Genomic DNA, 18,430 nt, shown 5'->3' on the forward strand with positions numbered 1-18,430 from the left:
CACCATGACAAAGTAGATTTAATCTCATGACACAAACTATGATGTAGCACAGATCATCTCTTAGTAGTCCAAGTGGCTACAACTGTTAAATGGCAAATAATGTATACACGGTCATATCTGTATCAGTGGTTGAAAGCTCACAGAGACCACAGTTTAAGGAAGGGCAGAGAGGACATTGGCGGGACACACAGGAACAGACTGGCAGATGTGGCCCTCATTGAGTCAGGTCAGAGGAAGGGGTGGGGACGGGAAGAAGAGGAAGAGCAACAGTTAACAGGGGAGGAAGGAAGGACTTGGTAGATTTTCCTTTAGGGACTCACATTTAATCTTGTCAATGTTGGCAGTTTTTAAAATATCCTTGAAAATTTTTGTCTGCAGCAGAGCTAATTCAGAAGTTTGCTTTGCCTTTATGATTCTGTATCTGAATTACTAAATTGACACATTTTAAAACCTGTCCTTCCTTAAGCTTTTAGATTCAACTTGCTATTTATAAATCTACCAAAATTTAAAAATCACTTTAAAAGGGACTGTGGCTTACATTTGGTCCTATTTACAAATTTATCTAATTAAACTTTGAAATATTTTCACCTGCATTTATAAATGTGGTATATTTGATATCCTCCTTAACTATCTCAGTTGCCTAACTTAAAATTTTCCTGGGTTCTTAAATAATTCTTATATAACTAATAAACTTGTAAGTATGGTAACTTTAAGCTCTCTTAAATGTTTCAATATATTACATAAATGTTTCAATACATGTTTCTACAAACAAAATTTTCAGATTAAAACCACAAGTATAAATGAAGTATACTTTTTTAAGATTTAAATTTTTTTATTGATATGTAATAGATATACATATTTTCTAGGTATATGTGATAATTGATACATTCATGTAATTAAATCAGGGTAATTGGGATATCTATCATCTTAAATATTTGTTTTTTCTTTATGCTAGGAACATCTGAATTGTTCTCTTGTAGGTATTTTGAAATGTGCAATAGATTAATGTTAACTATAATCTCCCTGCGGATCTATTGAACACCAGGTCTTATTCTATCTAACTGTGTATTTATACCCATTAATCAACCTCTCTTCATCCCCACCTCACCCCTCTCCTTCCCGGCCTCTGGGAACCATCATTCTACTCTCTGCCTTGACAAGATCCACTTTTTTAGCTCCCACATGTGTGTGAGAACATGTGATACTTGTCTTTCTGTGCTTGGCTTATTTCACTTAGTGTAATGACCTCCACTTCCATCCATGTTGCTGCAAGTGACAGGATTTCATTCTTTTTTATGGCTGAATATTATTTCATTGTGTATATATATCACATTTTCTTTATCCACTCATTTGTTGAGGGACACTAAGATTGATTCCATATTTTGGCTGTTGCAAATAATGCTGCAATAAACAAAGGAGTCCAGATATCTTTTCAATATACTGATATGTTGATTTCCTCCCTTTTGGCTATATACTTAGTAGTGAAATTGCTGGATCACATGGTAGTTCTACTTTTTCTTTCTTTTTTTTTTTTTTTTTTCTGTTTGTTTTGTTTTTTATGAGACAGGGTCTCTCTCTGTTGCCCTGGCTGGAGTGCAGTGGCCTGATCATGGGTCACTGCAGCCTTAAACTCCCAGGCTCAAGTGATCCTCCTGCCTCAGCCTCCCAAGGAGCTGGGACTACAGGCTCGTGCCACTACACCTGGCTAATTTTTCTATTTTTATAGAGATGGGGTCTCGTTACGTTGTTATGTTGCCCACGCTGGTCTTGAACTCTGACCTCAAGTGATCCTCCTGCCTTGGTCTCCCAAAGTGCTGGGATTACAGGCATGAGCCACTGTGAGCCTATTTTTAGTTTTTTAAGGAAACTCCACAGTGTTTTCCATAGTGGATGTAGTAACTTAAAGTCCCACCAGTGTCTGGGGGTTCCCCTTTCTCTACATCGTCGCTAGCATCTGTTATCCCTTTTTGATAAAAGCCATTCTAATTGGGGTGAGATGATATCTCACTAGTTGGGCACTTAGCCTTATCTTCGGTTGCCAAATCTACCTCCATGCTTTGGAAAATCCCGGAGGGGCGTTGGGGGGGAAGTGAGGCCCCTGTGGGGTCTCAGCTCTCTTTCCTCTGCCCTGCAACCTCCATCAAGCCCCCAACCCCCTCCTCTAACTGGCCCTGCGGGGCAAGACCCGCCTTCAGCCAGCCGCAGCCTGGGTGGCGATCGCCTAGCGGAGCCTGGCGCGGGGTGGCCGCCGGCAGAGGGCCCGGCCGCCGGGCGCAGACGCAGGCACCGCGGGACCTCCCCTTGGGCGGCAGCGCGTGCCCGGGTGAAGGGACGGTTTCCACACCGCAGCGGGAGGGTGCGCCCGCCGCGCGGACTTTCCCGTCACTCACACTTCCCGTTCCCCTGTGCGCGGCTTGGAGGCAGCTAGAAGCCGCGGCGACGCGGGTGCTCGCCGCTTTCCCAGGTACGTCGGGCCCTTCCTGCCCGCGCCTCCGCGCTCCTTCTCGGGCTCCCAGCCGGCGGCACCCGGTGCTTCCGTCCGGGCGGGGGCGGCGGAGAGAGCTACAGGTAGGGGACGCCAATGCTGCTCCGCGCAGGAATGCGGACACCAGAGAAAGCCCGGCTGAGGTAGGCGCTCGGGAGCGGCAGGAGCCCCCAGAAAGGGAAGGGGCATCCCAGTCCCTGCGGAGCCCGAGGTCGCGAGGACCTTGCGCGTCGGAGTGCAATGAGCCTTGGCTGAGCCCAGCGCCCTTCCAGCCTGCTGGCCGCTGGGGTAGCCGCGGGGACCGTGCACTGGGCTCCAGGTGGGGCCGCTGTGTCCCCCTGCAGGCCGAGGTGGGCGGGCCCCCCTTCTGCCTTACGGCTTCCTCGAGGGCCGCCCTCCCCCCTGCGTCACTTTCAACTCTTGGTGAAGTTGAACTCTAGCGTCTTGCAAGGAGTGTCTCCGCGCTCGCTGGTGACTGCTAGGACCGAGCTGAGGACTGGATTTCGGTCACCGTGGCTCAGCAGTGGGAAAGGTTCCATACTCTGGGTCTGTCCGGGACCTTTGCTCCTAACCCGGAATCTGGCCTCTGCACCCGCGCGGGTTTCCCTTCATTCTTACAATGTGTGCGTTAGGTCTCTGATTCGAAAACAACTTAGAGCATTTAAGTAGAGTCCAGTTCTTAATAATGCTCTGAGGTCCCCTTTATAACTCCTTCAACTTCTATGAATGAGAACTTGTGTTTGGAACTTAGGTGCAAGCCAAGCCAGCAACTTTTATTTTTTTTTTTTTAATTTTTATTTATTTATTTATTTATTTTTTGAGAGAGAGTTTGCTGAGATGATTTTAATTTTGCTGGAGGTCTGACTCTGTTACTGAGATTTTTTTGCCAGGAAAATGACTTATTCACCAAAATTTAAAGTTTCTTCCTGCAAAGAACAATTGCATCTTTAAGCTTTTTATAATGTACTCATTTTACAAAAATTGCCAGAAGTTGACAGCATGTTTTGGAAGTTTTTAAGCTATCAATTAATTACTCGTACTATTTTATTTATAGATAAACTAACAGAGGAAAAAATATAATGGTAAAAAATACCCCCAGATTTAAAAGAAGGCAAGAAAAGAGAAACAATAGAACATAAAATAGGCGAGACAAGAAGAAAATACTTAGTCCATTTTGTGCTGTATAACAAAATACCTGAGACTGGGTAATTTAAAAAGAACAAAAATTTATTGGCTTGTGGTTCTGGAGCTGGGAAGTGCAAGATGGAGGGGCTGGCCAGGGCATTCTTGCTGCCTTGTTAACATGGTGGAAGGCATCACATGGCAAGAGAGAGTAAGAGAGGGCAGAACTTACTTTTATAACAAACCCACTCTCACAATAATGAACCTCCTTTCATGATAACAACGTTAATTCATTCATGAGGGCAGAGCCCTCATGACCTAATCACCTCTTAAAGGTCCCACCTCTCAACACTGTTACATTGGAGATTAAGTTTCCAATGCATAAACTTTGGGTCAAACATTCAAACCATAGCAACAATACAATGACTTTAAAATGCAACATACAAGTAATTATATTAAATGAGGAGTAAATTTTATAATCATCAGATTAATATTATCAGACCAGACTTAAAAACAACCCAACAATTGTATGCTATTTACAAGAGATGCATTTCTTATGGATGCTAAAAGGTATAAGGTGAACAGATACAATCACTTATCAGAAGAAAGCTTTATAGCTATATCGATATCAGACAAAATAGACTTTAAGGCAAAAAAATCATTAGTATAGATAAAGAGAAACATTTTGCTAGTATAAAAGTCTCACTGAGAAGAGATAAAAATTCTGAATTTATAAGCACCTATAACATGACATAAAAAAATTAGAAAATGAAAAAAAAAAATAGAGCCAAAATGATGGAACTACAAGGAGGCATAGACAAATCCACAGAGTGGGGGTTTTATCATACCTCTTTTAGTACCTGATGGAAAAGCAGACAAAAGATCAGTAAGGATAAGGAAATTGTGAAAAACACAGTTAACATAGTTGACTTAATGGACCTATACTGCTTGCAACAGCTGCTGAAATTACAGAACATATTCAAAATCTGACAGTGTATTGGGCCATGGAATAAACTGCAACACATTTTAAAGGAGAGAATAACAAATTATAAATTATGCAGAATATGTTTTATGACCATAATGCTATTAAGGTAAAAAACAAAAAAATCCAAAAATTCCCATATATTTGGAAATTAATAAATAATTTCCCATAAAATAAATAATCCATGGGTCCAAAAAGAATCAAAATGGAAATTAGAAAATGTTTTTAAATTGTGAAAAAATACATATAAAAACTTGGTAGATGCAGCTAAACTAGTGCTTAGATGAAAAATGATAATCTTGAATGAATTTATTGGAGATTGAGAATGGCTGAAAATTAATGTGCAGGCAACAACCTCAAGACATTAGAAAAGGAGCATTAAAATAAACCCAGAGAAAGCAGAAGGAAGAAATAGTAATATAAAATTAGAAATTAATGAAATAGAAAATAGAGCATCTATAAAGTCAGAAGTTGGTTTCTCAAAAATGCTAATAAAAATGACGAACCTCTGGCAAGATAATAAGAAACAAAGCAGGCACAAATAACTTATATAAAAAGAAAATTGAGAACCTCTCTTTTGTTAAGTTAAATAACCAGAAGCCATTAGCCTGAGACCGTCTCCCTAATTTGAGTTCTTACATAATAATTTGCAACCCAACCTAATATGTTAAAAAAAAAAAAATGAAGCCTAACTTAGGAGTATTTTTTGGAACCAATCACAAATAGCCAAGCGTAGCCAATCACAGGCATCCAACTGATCAAACCATGCCCAAATAAAGCAAACGCCTATCACACCATGCCCAAATAAGGCAGATACCTAGTTGTGGCCGATCATGTGATTACTATGCTTCTATGCTTGGCCTGTAAAAGCTCGCTGCTCATATTGTTGGGTGGAGCTTTCTGAACCTCTTTTGATTCTGAGTGCTGCTTGATTCATGAATCATTCTTTGTTCAAATAAACTCTGTCAAATTTAATTTGTCTAAAGTTTTTCTTTTAACAGTTTTTGATGTCAGAACTGGGATCCACAAGAGACCTTCAGTGACCCTCAGGAGCACTAAGTGACCAGGTGAAGGTCCCTGTGGGGCCCACTGTGCCCATCGCCTTCTCTCTGCTGTCACTGGAGGTTGTGGGTGAGTCCCTCTCAGATTTGGCTCTGTGAATTTGCATTTTGAGTTCTCTGACTTTATTTGAGCAATTTTTTGACCGGACTGGGCTCAGAATTGTATTGGATCCAATAAAGAAACCAAATCTGAACTGGTCCAGTAGGAGGCCTCCTGTAATCTACTAGAAGACAAGGAGTCTACAACTCTTCTATCTGTAACTCTCGCCAATTCTATGTATAAGAACTATGGACTGAGAACCTGTGCTTTTCTAGAAAAATAAGTGAACCTTACTAAAGATAACTTAGAATTACAGTGGTCACAGAAGAAAAACGCCTTACTTAAAGCAAACAGGCACATATACAGCTACAACAGCTACAGGAACCAAGGGGACCTCTTCATTACAAACAATTTAATTTTCAGGCCTAGCCAAAAACCCTAAGAGGACAGAGAGAAAATTTTGCCTCTCCTATAGTTTCCTATTACAGAGAGACTAAAGATAGTTGGATCTGTTGGTTAACATGTTTTGTGTTATACTGAAAAATTGTACTACGAGACCGCACATACTTCTAGAAATTATGATTCATAGATTTGTTGATCTGCATAATGCTGGTGTAACAGATGGTTCACAATTGCTTACTTCCTAGTTTTCACTGGAAATTCAAGTTACTGAGAATTAAGAATTCCAATTAATATATGTAACTAAATTACCAGAAATAATAAGGGAAACAATTCTGCAGGTATACAAAGAAGTAAGTTGTGTTTTTGGTAAGAAAAGCTATAAAGTAGGAGGGTGTGTTTTGTTAAGGGAAAAAGAAAGTGATAGTTGTCTTAAAGTAAAAGGACTGGTTGTTCCACAAGAAGAAAGAGGAAGAGTAATAGGAGAGAAACCGAATGGATAAAAGAAAGTTGTAGAAGGTTTGTGGGAGAAGAATCTTGGGAAGGGAGTTCTATGTATGATCAAGCTGGCTAAGATTTGAAGGTAATTATTTATGGGTTTTGTAAAATTGAGCATTAATATCAAAAATATACCGATATAGAACTAGAAATTGGTCTCCTATGTTAAAACAACAAGGTTTTCTTGGAGTATTGGTTTGCTCTTAATGAAAAACTGCGAAAGATTTTTCTTTACCTGCTAAGTAATTGGCCTAGGAAACAAAGATTTTGTGTTGTATCAAGATAATTTCTTGTGCTTCATGTTGTCTTTTTTAAAAAAATTTTATTTCAGAGTATTACAGGGGTACACACACTTTGGTTACATAAATTGCCTTTGTACTGCCCCACAAGCATGCCCATCCCCCAGACAGCACACACTGCATCTGTTAGGTGTGGATTGACCCATCCCCTTCTCCCCCCTCCCACCTGCCAGACACCCTATGAATGTTACTTCCCATACGTGCATATTAGTGTTTATCAATTGGTATCAATCATGTTTTCTTTATTAGGTCTTTGCCTGCTTGAGAAAACTGAGCTCTCTGTTAAAAGAGCCAAGGTTTTTCCTGCAACTGCATGGCTTTATATATTGTCTTTGAAGTCTTTTAATGATTACTCTAGTTAAAGGAATAAATATTATTTCACAGTGACCTGTGATCCTATTTTAATCAAGTGTTTTAATTTTTTTCATATTGTTGACAACTTCCCCAAATCAAATTTTAAATTAGTAACTTTGACCTTGAACTAACTTTGAGGGCTCCTGAACTATATTAAAGGAATTTTTTCTCTCTCTTTATAAAAAAGAGATGTTAAACTAATTAAGTTTGTTTGACATGTTAAATTGCACAGGAAGCATTGTCACATATAAGTGATGCTGAACCATCTTAAAGTCATATAAATGGGAATGTTATTGATACATGCTTCAGAAATCGTATGAAGTTCCTAGAAACCTGATAGTCCTGGCTATAATTCTAGTTATCTTAAAGTATTGTATGTTGCAGAAATAATAAAATTTCCTTGTCAACTGCATTATAACAAACTCTCATCACATCTTTAACCAAGGCCATTTTAAGCCTTGTCATTCGCAAAGAGTTTCTGGTTTTACTCTGGTACTTTCCTGAAAGCTGTTGAAACCAATTATAAATTTAAAGTTTGGGAACCTAAAAACAAACAAACAAACAAAACACCCTACAGTGTTTCATCTTTGAAACGATTCATAGAAAGGACCCTGACAAGTACAGGTTTCTGATAACTTTAAGATCATACCATTGGACTGGGTAGGAATTTCCGGGAATCTAATGAAGAAACTATTTCTTAAAACTGCTAACCCAGCATCAAGCAGAGTAAGAATGAAATGAATACCAAGGAAGTGCTACTTTGGCAGATTTTCATGCTAAGTCAGCCAGTACTTAAATGGTTAAGATATGCAGTTTGAAGGAACTCCAGAAGATTGATCCAAGTTAAATTACATGTGATAACCTATTTAATAATCAATATCATGCTGGAGAAACAAAACTGACTTTTAAAAGGATGTAAATTCAGTGTTAAGCGTGGACTCAGTGTGGACCCAGACAGCCATCTGGTCCTTGCTGAGTCCAAACAGCTTTCGTCATTACAAGCTCTGTATTCTATAACTCATCATGGAGTAGATGAAATGAAATTATGAAAAAATATTGCTGTCGTGACTGTTCTAAAATTGATAAAATAGTTTATAATCAATATTTGGTTTGTTAAACCCATAATTCTTGTAAGATAATATAAAAACCTGAGGTGGTATATTTCTACTATCCGCTGAACACTTACATATGGAATTCATTCAGTTGCCACTCTCAATGGGATATCAAAATGCTCTTGTAATAATCTGTATATTCTGTGGTTGGATAGAAGCTTTCCCATGCAAGAAGAAGACTGATGCTGTAACAGTAGCTAAAAGGTTATTAGAAAACGTGTTTCCTTTATGGGGCATTCTTGGAGAAATCTCCAGTGATAGACAAGTTATAAAATAGTTAAATGAGGTGTTACAAACACAATGGCATTACTATTGTCCCTATCCTCAATCTTCTGGGAAGGTAGATAGGACAAATGGTAATTTAAATGTGAAACTGGCAAAGTTAACTGAATCAATTGAGTGCTTTGCCCAAAGGTATTACTGTTGGCCTTCATGGCCATCAGATCCACCCCTACTGGAAAACACAAATTAACCCTTTATGAAATAGTCACTGGAAGACCTGTGCCCCTAATAGAACCTCATGTATCTCCTGCTCTTATAAACACTGACATGACTAAGTATGGCAAGGCTTTGATGCATTATGCCCAAGTGTACTTTCACCAGGTAAAAGGTAATTTACCAACTGAGGACAGCCAAACCTTTCATGATCAAGAACCTAGGGATTGGGTCTTCTGGAAATGACAGCAGAGAAAGACTGCCCTTGAACTCTGTGGGAAGGAACCATACCACCCACACTGTAGCAACACTTCAGAGCCGCGAGTCTTGGGTCCATATCTGTCAACTCAAAAACACCCCTCAAGACTCTTGAGACTGTATACCTGTTGGAGACCTCAAGGTAAAACTGACCAAAGAGGTTTCTTCCCAGAAGCAGATGACATCCTAGAAGTAGATAGCTTTCTCAAGATCACATGGATCAAGATTTCTCTTCTCTCTGTCTCTTTCTCTCTCTCTCTCTCTCTTTTTTTTTTTAGAGACAGGCCCTTGCCCAGACTGGACTGTAGTAGCCAGATCATAGCTCACTGTAACCTCAAACTCCTAGGCTCAAGCGATCCTCCTGTCTCAGCCCCTGGAGTAGCTGTGACTACAAGCACACACGCCACCATGCTTGGCTAATTTTTTATTTTATTTTTTGTAGAGACAGGATCTCTCCATATTGTCCAGACTGGTCTTGAACTCCTGGCCTTGAGTGATCCTCATGCCTTGGCCTCCCAAAGTGCTAGGATTATAAGCCTGAGCCACCTCACCTAGCCAAGATTTTCCTTCCTTGTCATCATGAAACCCTTGTTCCTTTTCCTGTTTTTTTCTGTACCATCTTTCTGTTTATGCATAGCAAGATAGCACTATGGTTAGGATTTCACAATTGATAGCTTCTGCAGGAAATTTAACTAAATGCTGGATATGTCCTGTTAAACCAAAATCCCTATATGATCTTAAAGATCTTCTAGTTCATCCCGTGACAGATTTCACTGATATTCCAGATCTGACTACCTGGTCCTTTCAAGCTGACATTACAGGCTGGGATCACACCTGTATTCCCAACACTTAAGGAGGCATGGTCAATGTATGAAATTTAATTGAATTTCTACATATATGTATATGCCATATGTAAATATGTATTAAAGTATTATCCTCAGTGTTTCAAAAGTATCAAATACTGAGGAATAAATCTCACAAAATATGCCCAAGAACCTTATGCAAAAACCATAAAATATTATTATGATAAATTAAAGATGACCTAAATAAATGGAGAGATGTATCATGTTCATGGATTGGTAGATTCTGTATTGCGGTGATGTCAATAATTCCCAAATTGATCTACAGATTCAATACATTGCCAATTAAAATCTCAACAGGTTTTGTTTTTGAAACTGATAAGCTGATTCTGCCATTTATAAAAATATGGAAAGGGCTAAGAATAACCAAGACACATTTGAAGAATAAGAAGGAGGAAGTACTTGATCTCCTGGATATTGAGATATATTATATATTTAATATAGTGTGTTACTAGTATAGGGATAGACAAATAGAGATTGGATCAGAATAGAGAGCACTGAAACAAGCCCCAGCCCTATATGGATATGTGACTATTGCCAAAGATAATATTGTTGATTATTTCCCCAAGGTGATCTTTTAAAAAATGGTGCTGGGTTAATTGAATATCCATATTGGAATAAAATGAGTCCTGTCTGCTACCTCAAATATTAATCCCAGGTACATTATAGACCTAAAAGTGAAAAGCAAAGCAATAAGGATGTTAGAAAGTGATAAGGAGAATACCTTCATGATAACGTAGGAATATTTCTTAAACAGGCCACAAAAATCACTGTTAAAAATATATGAAGTATAAGAACATCTGTTCCTCAAAAGTACTATAATTTGAATGATGATGTCCCCTCCAAAATTCACGTTGAAACTTAATCCCCAATGCAGCAGTATTAAGAGGTGTGGCCCTTGGAAAGTGACGAAGTCATGAGGGCCCTGCCTTGGAATTAGCACCCTCATGAAAGGGTTTGAGATTGAATGTACCACTCTCTGGGTCTCCCGCCGTTTGCCAGGTAAAGACACAGCAACAAGGCACGATTGTGTAATAATACAGTAGCCCTTACCAGAAACCAGTGCAGGTGCCTTGATCTTGGACTTCTCAGCCTCCAGAACTATAGGAAATAAATTTCTGTTCTTTATAAATTACCCAGAGTCCAGTATTTTGTTACGGCAGCACTACTGGGCTAAGACAAAAAGATTTCATTGAGAAAGTGTAAAGGCAAACCGTGGAGTGGCAGAAACTTTTGGAGGCGATGGATATGTTCATTTCCCAGACTGTAGTGATGATACCATCAGTCTATACATATGTCCAAACTCACCAAATTGTATACATTAATTATGTATAGTTTTTTTGTAAACCAATTATACTTTAATAAATCTGGGGAAAAATGAAAATCTAGAATGAATATGCATGGTATGACCCATTTATCTAAAAAAGGAGGAGAGGATGCAAAGCAGTGGTATTGGCATGGACGTAAAAATTCTGACTCCAATAGCAATTAAATTTCCAAATTAAGCATGTTTATGTTTTAATTCTCTGTGACTTTAAATTATACAGCCCAGGCCTTTATAATTTCTCAGATTCTGTGAATGGGGGAGAATTAGTTTTACCTATAAAAATTTTTGTTCTTGGGGATAAACATATATCCATATGGGGGAGGGGGGGTCTTACCCTGTCACCTGGCTAGAGTGCAGTGGCATCATCATAGCTCACTGCAACCTCAAACTCCTAGGCTGAAGTGATCCTCCTGCCTCAGCCTGCTAAGTAGCTGGGACTAAAGGTGTGCACCACTACACCCAACTAATTTTCTTTGTTTTTTTGTAGAGACGGGGGTCTCGCTATGTTGCCCAGGCTGATCTTGATCCTGTGCCTCAGCCTCCTGAAGTGCTAGGATTACAGGTGTGAGCCACTGTATTTGGCCTGAGATAAATATTTTAAATAAATTTTTGTAGTTAATACACTGAGCAAATACAGAAACGGTATACAGATGCAAGGAATGGGATGCTGAATAGAGCCAGAGAAGGATATAGGGCTCAGAAGGTGGGCAGAGAGAAAACTGTTGGGTTCACGGTTGAAATTAAACTAGCAGTTGTGGTGCAGATAGCTTTATTTCCCCCCATTCCTCTCAACGGCCCATCCAGACTTAAACATTGGCTGCATTTATTTCTCAGCAGGAAGAGAAGGTTTTGGTGGTCGGAGTGTCCCTCAACCCAGCAGACCACCTTGCTCTGCCCAGGGTTTCCAACATCCTTCCTGCGTGCTAGTGGTAAGTACAGGCAGGCTTGAGGCACATGAAACTTTTTTCTTTGGGTTGAAAGTGGCTACTCCTGGAGCTTCATTCAGTGAATATTTGTTCGATGACAGCTGTGGTTTGGTTCTGTGAGATCTCTGCATGAGTCAAGGGGGCATCGAAATGGGGAAAAGACGTACTTTTATATAAGACGGTTTGAAGTGCAGAAAAAGGTGATTGTAAATCTATATGGTTAAGCCCAGCCCATTTCTTAAACTGCTTGCTTGTTCATTCCTCCATTCATTCATTTACTCTTTCAGCCCACGTTTATTGAGTCCTGCTCTATATTCCCAGGTCATCGTGCTTTAAAGTCACTGCACAGTGGCCATATATCTGTGTTTGTGTTGATGATGTGTCGAGGAATTTGTTTTTTTTATCCCCGTTCATACATGCCATTCACCTGTTATTTCCTCTATGTGTATGTTATGCCTATAAAACATTTCAAGAATCTGGATTATGATATGCTGTCAAAAGCAGTCATTCATTTGAGCCTCCTTTATTTGTAGGTTGAATCACTGGACAATGCCATATGCTTTGTGGATGGCGTGGGCCTTGGGGGCTGTCATTAGCCTCTCCAACAAAGGGTCCTTTGGTCAGGCTTCTCTGACTTGTGACTCCACTGGTGTCTGTGTTGGCCACTCAAGCTCTTTAAACTCCATTCCCTCAGGGCTTACAGCAGCTGTGAAAAGTCTTGACCTGTCCAACAACAAGATCACCTATATTGGCAAAAGTGACCTGCAGAGGTGTGTGAACCTCCAGGCTCTGGTGCTAAAGTCCAATGGAATTAACACAATAGATGAAGGTTCTTTTATTTCCCTCTACAGTCTGAAACATTTGGACTTATCCTATAATGACTTATCTAATTTATCATCCTCCTGGTTCAGGCCCCTTTCTTCCTTGGAATCCTTAAACTTACTGGGAAATCCTTACAAAACACTCGGGGAAACATCTCTCTTTTCTCATCTCACAAATTTGCGAACCCTAAGAGTGGGAAATACTAACAGCTTCACTAAGATTCAGAGAAAGGATTTTGCTGGACTCGCCTTTCTTCAGGAACTTGAGATTGATGCTTCAGCTCTACAGAGTTATGAGCCAAAAAGTTTGAGGTCAATTCAGAACGTAAGTAATCTGACCCTTCATATGAGTGAGCCCATCTCACTACTGGAGATTTTTGTAGATCTTTTAAGTTCTGTGGAATGTGTGGAACTGAGAGATGTTGATTTGTACAATTTCCATTTTTCAGAACTCTCCGTCAATGAAACAAATCCATTGATTAAAAAGTTTACATTGAAAAATGTGAAAATGACCGATGAAAGTTTGGCTGAGGTTCTAAAACTTATGACTTATGCTTCTGAATTATTAGAGTTAGAGTTTGATGACTGTACCCTTGATGGAGTAGGTGATTTTAGTACATTTGATGAAGACATAATTAAAGATCCAGGTAAAGTAGAAACATTAACTATACGGAGGTTGCGTATTTTACATTTTTATTCATTTAATGATCTGAGGACAGTATATTCACTTACAGGAAGAGTTAAAAGAATCACAGTAGAAAACAGTAAGGTTTTTCTGGTTCCTTGTTCACTTTCACAACATTTAAAATCATTAGAATACTTGGATCTCAATGAAAATTTGATGTTAGAGGAACAGTTGAAAAATTCAGCCTGTGAGGATGCCTGGCCCTCTCTACATACCTTAATTTTAAGGCAAAATCATTTAACATCATTAGGAAAAACTGCAGAGATTTTGCTTACTCTGAAAAACCTGACTTACCTTGATATCAGTAAGAATAATTTTAATTCTATGCCTGAAACTTGTCAGTGGCCAGAAAAGATGAAATATTTGAACTTATCCAGCACACGAATACACAATTTAACCTACTGCGTTCCCCAGACACTGGAAATTTTAGATGTCAGCAGTAACAACCTCAATTCATTTTCTGTGACTTTGCCACAACTCAAAGAACTTTATATTTCCAAAAATAAGTTGAAGACTCTACCAGATGCCTCCTTCTTACCCGCATTACTGGTGTTGAGCATCAGAACGAATACAATAACTACTTTTTCTAAGGAGCAACTTGATTCTTTTCACAAACTGAAAACTTTGGAAGCTGGTGGCAACACCTTCATTTGCTCCTGCGAGTTCCTCTCTTTCACTCGGGAGCAGCAAGCACTGGCCAAGGTCTTCATCAATTGGACGGAAAACTACCTGTGTGATTCTCCATCCCACGTGCGGGGCCAGCAGGTTCAGGATGTCCGTCTCTCGGTGTCTGAGTGTCACAGGGCAGCGCTGGTGTCTGGCATGTGCTGTGCCCTCTTCCTGTTGATCCTGCTCACTGGGGTGCTGTGCCACCGTTTCCACGGAGTGTGGTACATGAAAATGATGTGGGCCTGGCTCCAGGCCAAAAGGAAGCCCCGGAAGGCTCCCAGGAGGGACATCTGTTACGATGCATTTGTTTCTTACAGTGAACAGGATTCCTACTGGGTGGAGAACCTGATGGTCCAGGAGCTGGAGAATTTCAAACCCCCCTTCAAGTTGTGTCTTCATAAGCGGGACTTTATCCCTGGCAAATGGATCATCGACAATATCATTGACTCCATCGAAAAGAGCCACAAAACTGTCTTTGTGCTCTCTGAAAACTTTGTGAAGAGTGAGTGGTGCAAGTATGAACTGGATTTCTCCCATTTTCGGCTCTTTGATGAGAACGATGATGCTGCCATTCTCATTCTTCTGGAGCCCATCGAGAAGAAAGCCATTCCCCAGCGCTTCTGTAAGCTGCGGAAGATAATGAACACCAAGACCTACCTGGAGTGGCCCAGTGACGAGGCTCTGCAGGAGGGGTTCTGGTGCAACTTGAGGGCTGCAATAAAGTCCTAGGTTCCTACGTGGAAGGCCAGTCTCGGTCTAGTTGGGGTCTTTATATCACTAGTTGTAACTGAGTTCATTCTGAAATAGTTGTATAAAAACCACACGAATGGACTGTTGTTTGAGGACTTGCTTACTAAAACTACTAAAACGATTCAAATTGTATCTACCGTGCTGTTTTATAAAAACTTACCAGATTAGAAAAAAAGCGATTTTCGTTTTCTTTATTCTATGAGATAATCATTATCTAAATCCATTATTGATACCTGAATAAAGTCCTCCCTCAGCATCTGAGGGGGTTCTAGGTATAAAAAAATGTGTTCACAGATGTTCAAATCCCTTATATAAGTGGCATAGTATTTCTATGTAACCTACATTATGTCATCCTGTATACTTTAAATCATCTCTAGATTGCTTATAAAATCTAATACAATGTAAAAACTATGTAACTAGCTGTTGTACTGTGGTTTTAAAAAATTGTATTATGTTTTATTGTGGCATTGTTATTTTTTATTTTAAAATTTGTTTTAGAATATTTCTGACCCATGGTTGGTTGAGTCCATGGCTGGGAAGCTGTGGATAGGAAGGACTGACTATAATCTGTAGCAATCGGCTCACTTCATTAGCAAGTGGCACAAACCAACTGAAGCTTTCCAATGACTGTGTCAAGTCAGTCAGATTCTGCTAAGGTACCCTTGTGTGGCCACAGAAGGCATTCTCTGTCCCACCCAAACTGTCACCTCTGTGCTCCTGTTCTCGAGAACAACAACGCAAACTATTTTGAGGCGGTCAGCCAATCTTGTTGCTATTCCTAGGGAAGAGTGCTGTGTGTTCCCCTTAAACTTTACAGGATGCAAAATACACCTAAGGGTATATTTTCATGTGAACTGGATCTGTCTTTGTGGCTATTTGATAGGCTTCTCCAGCCATGGTTACTTGAGAGAGGGCACATAACACAAGGTACAGTAAATTATGTCTTTCTGGGAAAGCAAAACTCTCAAGGTAAATCAAACACTCAGTTGAGAAGAATTGAAAAGAAGCCTCCCATGTCCTGACTCTGATCTTCCTCAGCCTCGAACTACCTGATAGGTTCTGATTAGTGTCTAGTCACTCTGGTTCTCAGTTCCTGTTTTCTAGTTTGTTTCCTCTACATCTTGTTGCTCTTTTCTTCTTTAAAAAGTCTTGTTTCTAATTCTAAAAAGACTATCCTTTTTTTTTTCTTCTGAAAATCTAAAGAAGTACATATGAGCTACATAGATTGTTAAACGCATCTACCTAGAGGTTCCTCATAGTGACTCAACATTAGTTTGATACACAATAATTTAAAGATAGATACTACTACTACATGTTAATTTTTATAGTCTAGATTTAATAACACTATACATTACATTTTGATGCAACATTCTCTGCTAAGAGCTGTTTATGATTCTATGTGACCTTCTTCGTATGCTGGGAACCACATGAAAAGAAGTGAGTCTCCTTTGGGTTCTGCTCAATTCTGAACCGGAACTGGGTTCATGTGGTTAATTGGGTTCTGGAGTCCGAGGACCTGGAGGTGTAATCTTGGGAAAGTCATTCGACCTGACCCAAAATGTTTTTCTGTCTTTAAAATAGAGATGGCAATCTCTACATCCGAGGGCATTAAGAGTATGCAATACAGAGATGTGAGTAACCACCGAGCCCAGGTGCCTTGGTTACCATTCCTGCTGGAGGGGTGGGCGAGACAAGACTACCAAGCCCATGAGAATGGGAACTGTGGGGGAGGGGTGAAAGAGATGCTTATAGTGGATGTCAGCTATTATTATTTTCCAAGAAGTGATTCATTCCCTTGTATATTATGGCTTGTAAATGAATATTTTTCTGTTGTAGGTACTAGCAGGTTCCCTTCTGCCAGATTATTCTTTCAGTAAATATTCCTTGAGCACCTGTTATGTGCCAGGCAGTGCTCAAAGTGCTGGGGATATAGTAGGGAAAAAAACAGATAAAATTCCTTGCCTTCATGGAGTGGAAGATAAATAAGAAACAAATAAATTCATGGTATGATTTCAGGTATTGATACGTGGTATGAAGAAAATAAAAGCAGAGGACCGCAGTGGAATGATTGTGTGTGTCCTTGTGCATATGTGTGTGTGTGCACACGTGTATGTGTGTGTGTAAACAGTGGCATGAAAGAAGAGTGAATCTTTCCACTTTAGTGCAGCCCTTGGTTGTGTTGAGTGTGTTGGGCAGTCCCAGGAAACCCAAAGTAGCGGTGGCCCATTGAGAAGACATGGCACCTGGTGCCGGAAGCTTTGGGATTAACTCCATCTGTATGGAAGGGCTTTGTGGTGCCGAAGCTGGCACGTGGTGACAAGGACATAGAGCAGAAAAGACAGTATCTTTAAACCATAGATAACTTAACAACTCTACCTACTCCTTTGAAGATGTTGAACTGATGAGAGGGTATTAGTTAGGACTAAATGTTGTATGTGAGAAGGACTTTACAAATCTCTGAAACACCTTACAGATGAGATCATTATCAGTCAAATCGGAGGTGGAATGTCCACAGTGGGGTGTAACAAATGTGTCGTCTGCATGAGCTAGAAAATGGTTATAATGGGAAAGATGAGAAAACATGGTTTATTTATTCCATTGTTCAGTTTCTCTTCAAATTCTTTTCACATACACAAATTGCTTTAAATATGACACCAAATTTTATTTAGTTTTCTAAACTCTTGGGATCATCTCCAAAATTAAAAAAAAATCAATATTAAATGTAGGACCAAGGATTTAATAATATGTCAACCATTCAACATATTGCTTCTGGGGTCAGTCTGCTGTGCTATTCTAGCCCTAGTGAATAGTTAATGCCTTGCACTATTCCTATCACCACAGGTTGCCAGGCCACCAGGTAACGAAGCCAATCCAGGATTTGTCCATACACAAAATGCGTGCGCTCCCAGCTAAATCTCAGTTAAGGAGGTTGTTCTATATACAGGCAAGTAGCAGACATACTCATAAATATCATTTGCAAATATATTAATAGTAAACAATGTAATGAATGGGTATTTCCTTTTTCATTAATTCTATGAGCTCAATTAAAAGCCCCTTACATGATTTTTATAGCATTATGGTTATCATTGTTATTTAAACCATATCCAATTTTCAAAAATAAGTTGAAACTGGTTTACAATAAAATCCCAAACTATAAAACAAGAATAAAAACCAAGGGTCTATGCTAAAAGAGGGAGGGAGAGGGGAATGACTATATTGGAAAACCAAGGCTAGTAGAAGCTGCAAAACTTAGCACTCGGCTTTCCATTAGTTGGCACCCCAGAGGGAACCCATTGTATATTAAAAGGAATAACACTAAATCATCAGATAACACAGACCTTTTTCTG

At 39.6% G+C, this 18,430-nt stretch overlaps 2 protein-coding genes across 5 annotated transcripts in view; one reads left to right on the top strand and one right to left on the bottom strand.

Annotated features, from left to right (window-relative positions):
- The first annotated feature begins 2,366 nt into the window (after positions 1-2,366).
- On the top strand, positions 2,367-15,420 carry TLR2 (toll like receptor 2). Of its 4 annotated transcripts, none has more exons than XR_011236038.1 (2): positions 2,367-2,464; positions 5,591-5,717. XR_011236038.1 is itself a non-coding variant. In XM_069492909.1 (2 exons), exons 1-2 carry the CDS (start codon positions 2,582-2,584, stop codon positions 15,060-15,062), a joined length of 2,418 nt encoding a protein of 805 aa, XP_069349010.1. In that variant the 5' UTR covers positions 2,479-2,581; the 3' UTR covers positions 15,063-15,420. The 4 variants fall into 4 exon arrangements, 1 of the variants encoding a protein (XP_069349010.1); XR_011236039.1 differs by lacking the exon at positions 2,367-2,464 and adding an exon at positions 2,479-2,628 and having other exon boundaries at positions 5,576-5,717; XR_011236040.1 differs by lacking the exon at positions 2,367-2,464 and adding an exon at positions 2,479-2,628.
- Positions 15,421-17,643: 2,223 nt separating this feature from the next.
- RNF175 (ring finger protein 175) overlaps positions 17,644-18,430 on the bottom strand; it is a 39,852-nt gene continuing 39,065 nt past the window's right edge. Inside the window, exon 9 of the mRNA XM_069493392.1 lies at positions 17,644-17,992. Coding sequence (XP_069349493.1) covers positions 17,872-17,992 — 121 coding nt within the window. The 3' untranslated portion in view covers positions 17,644-17,871. The remainder of the gene's footprint in view (positions 17,993-18,430) is intronic.

This window comes from Eulemur rufifrons, chromosome 18, assembly GCF_041146395.1.
Source record: "Eulemur rufifrons isolate Redbay chromosome 18, OSU_ERuf_1, whole genome shotgun sequence".
Classification (NCBI taxonomy): Eukaryota; Metazoa; Chordata; class Mammalia; order Primates; family Lemuridae; genus Eulemur; species Eulemur rufifrons.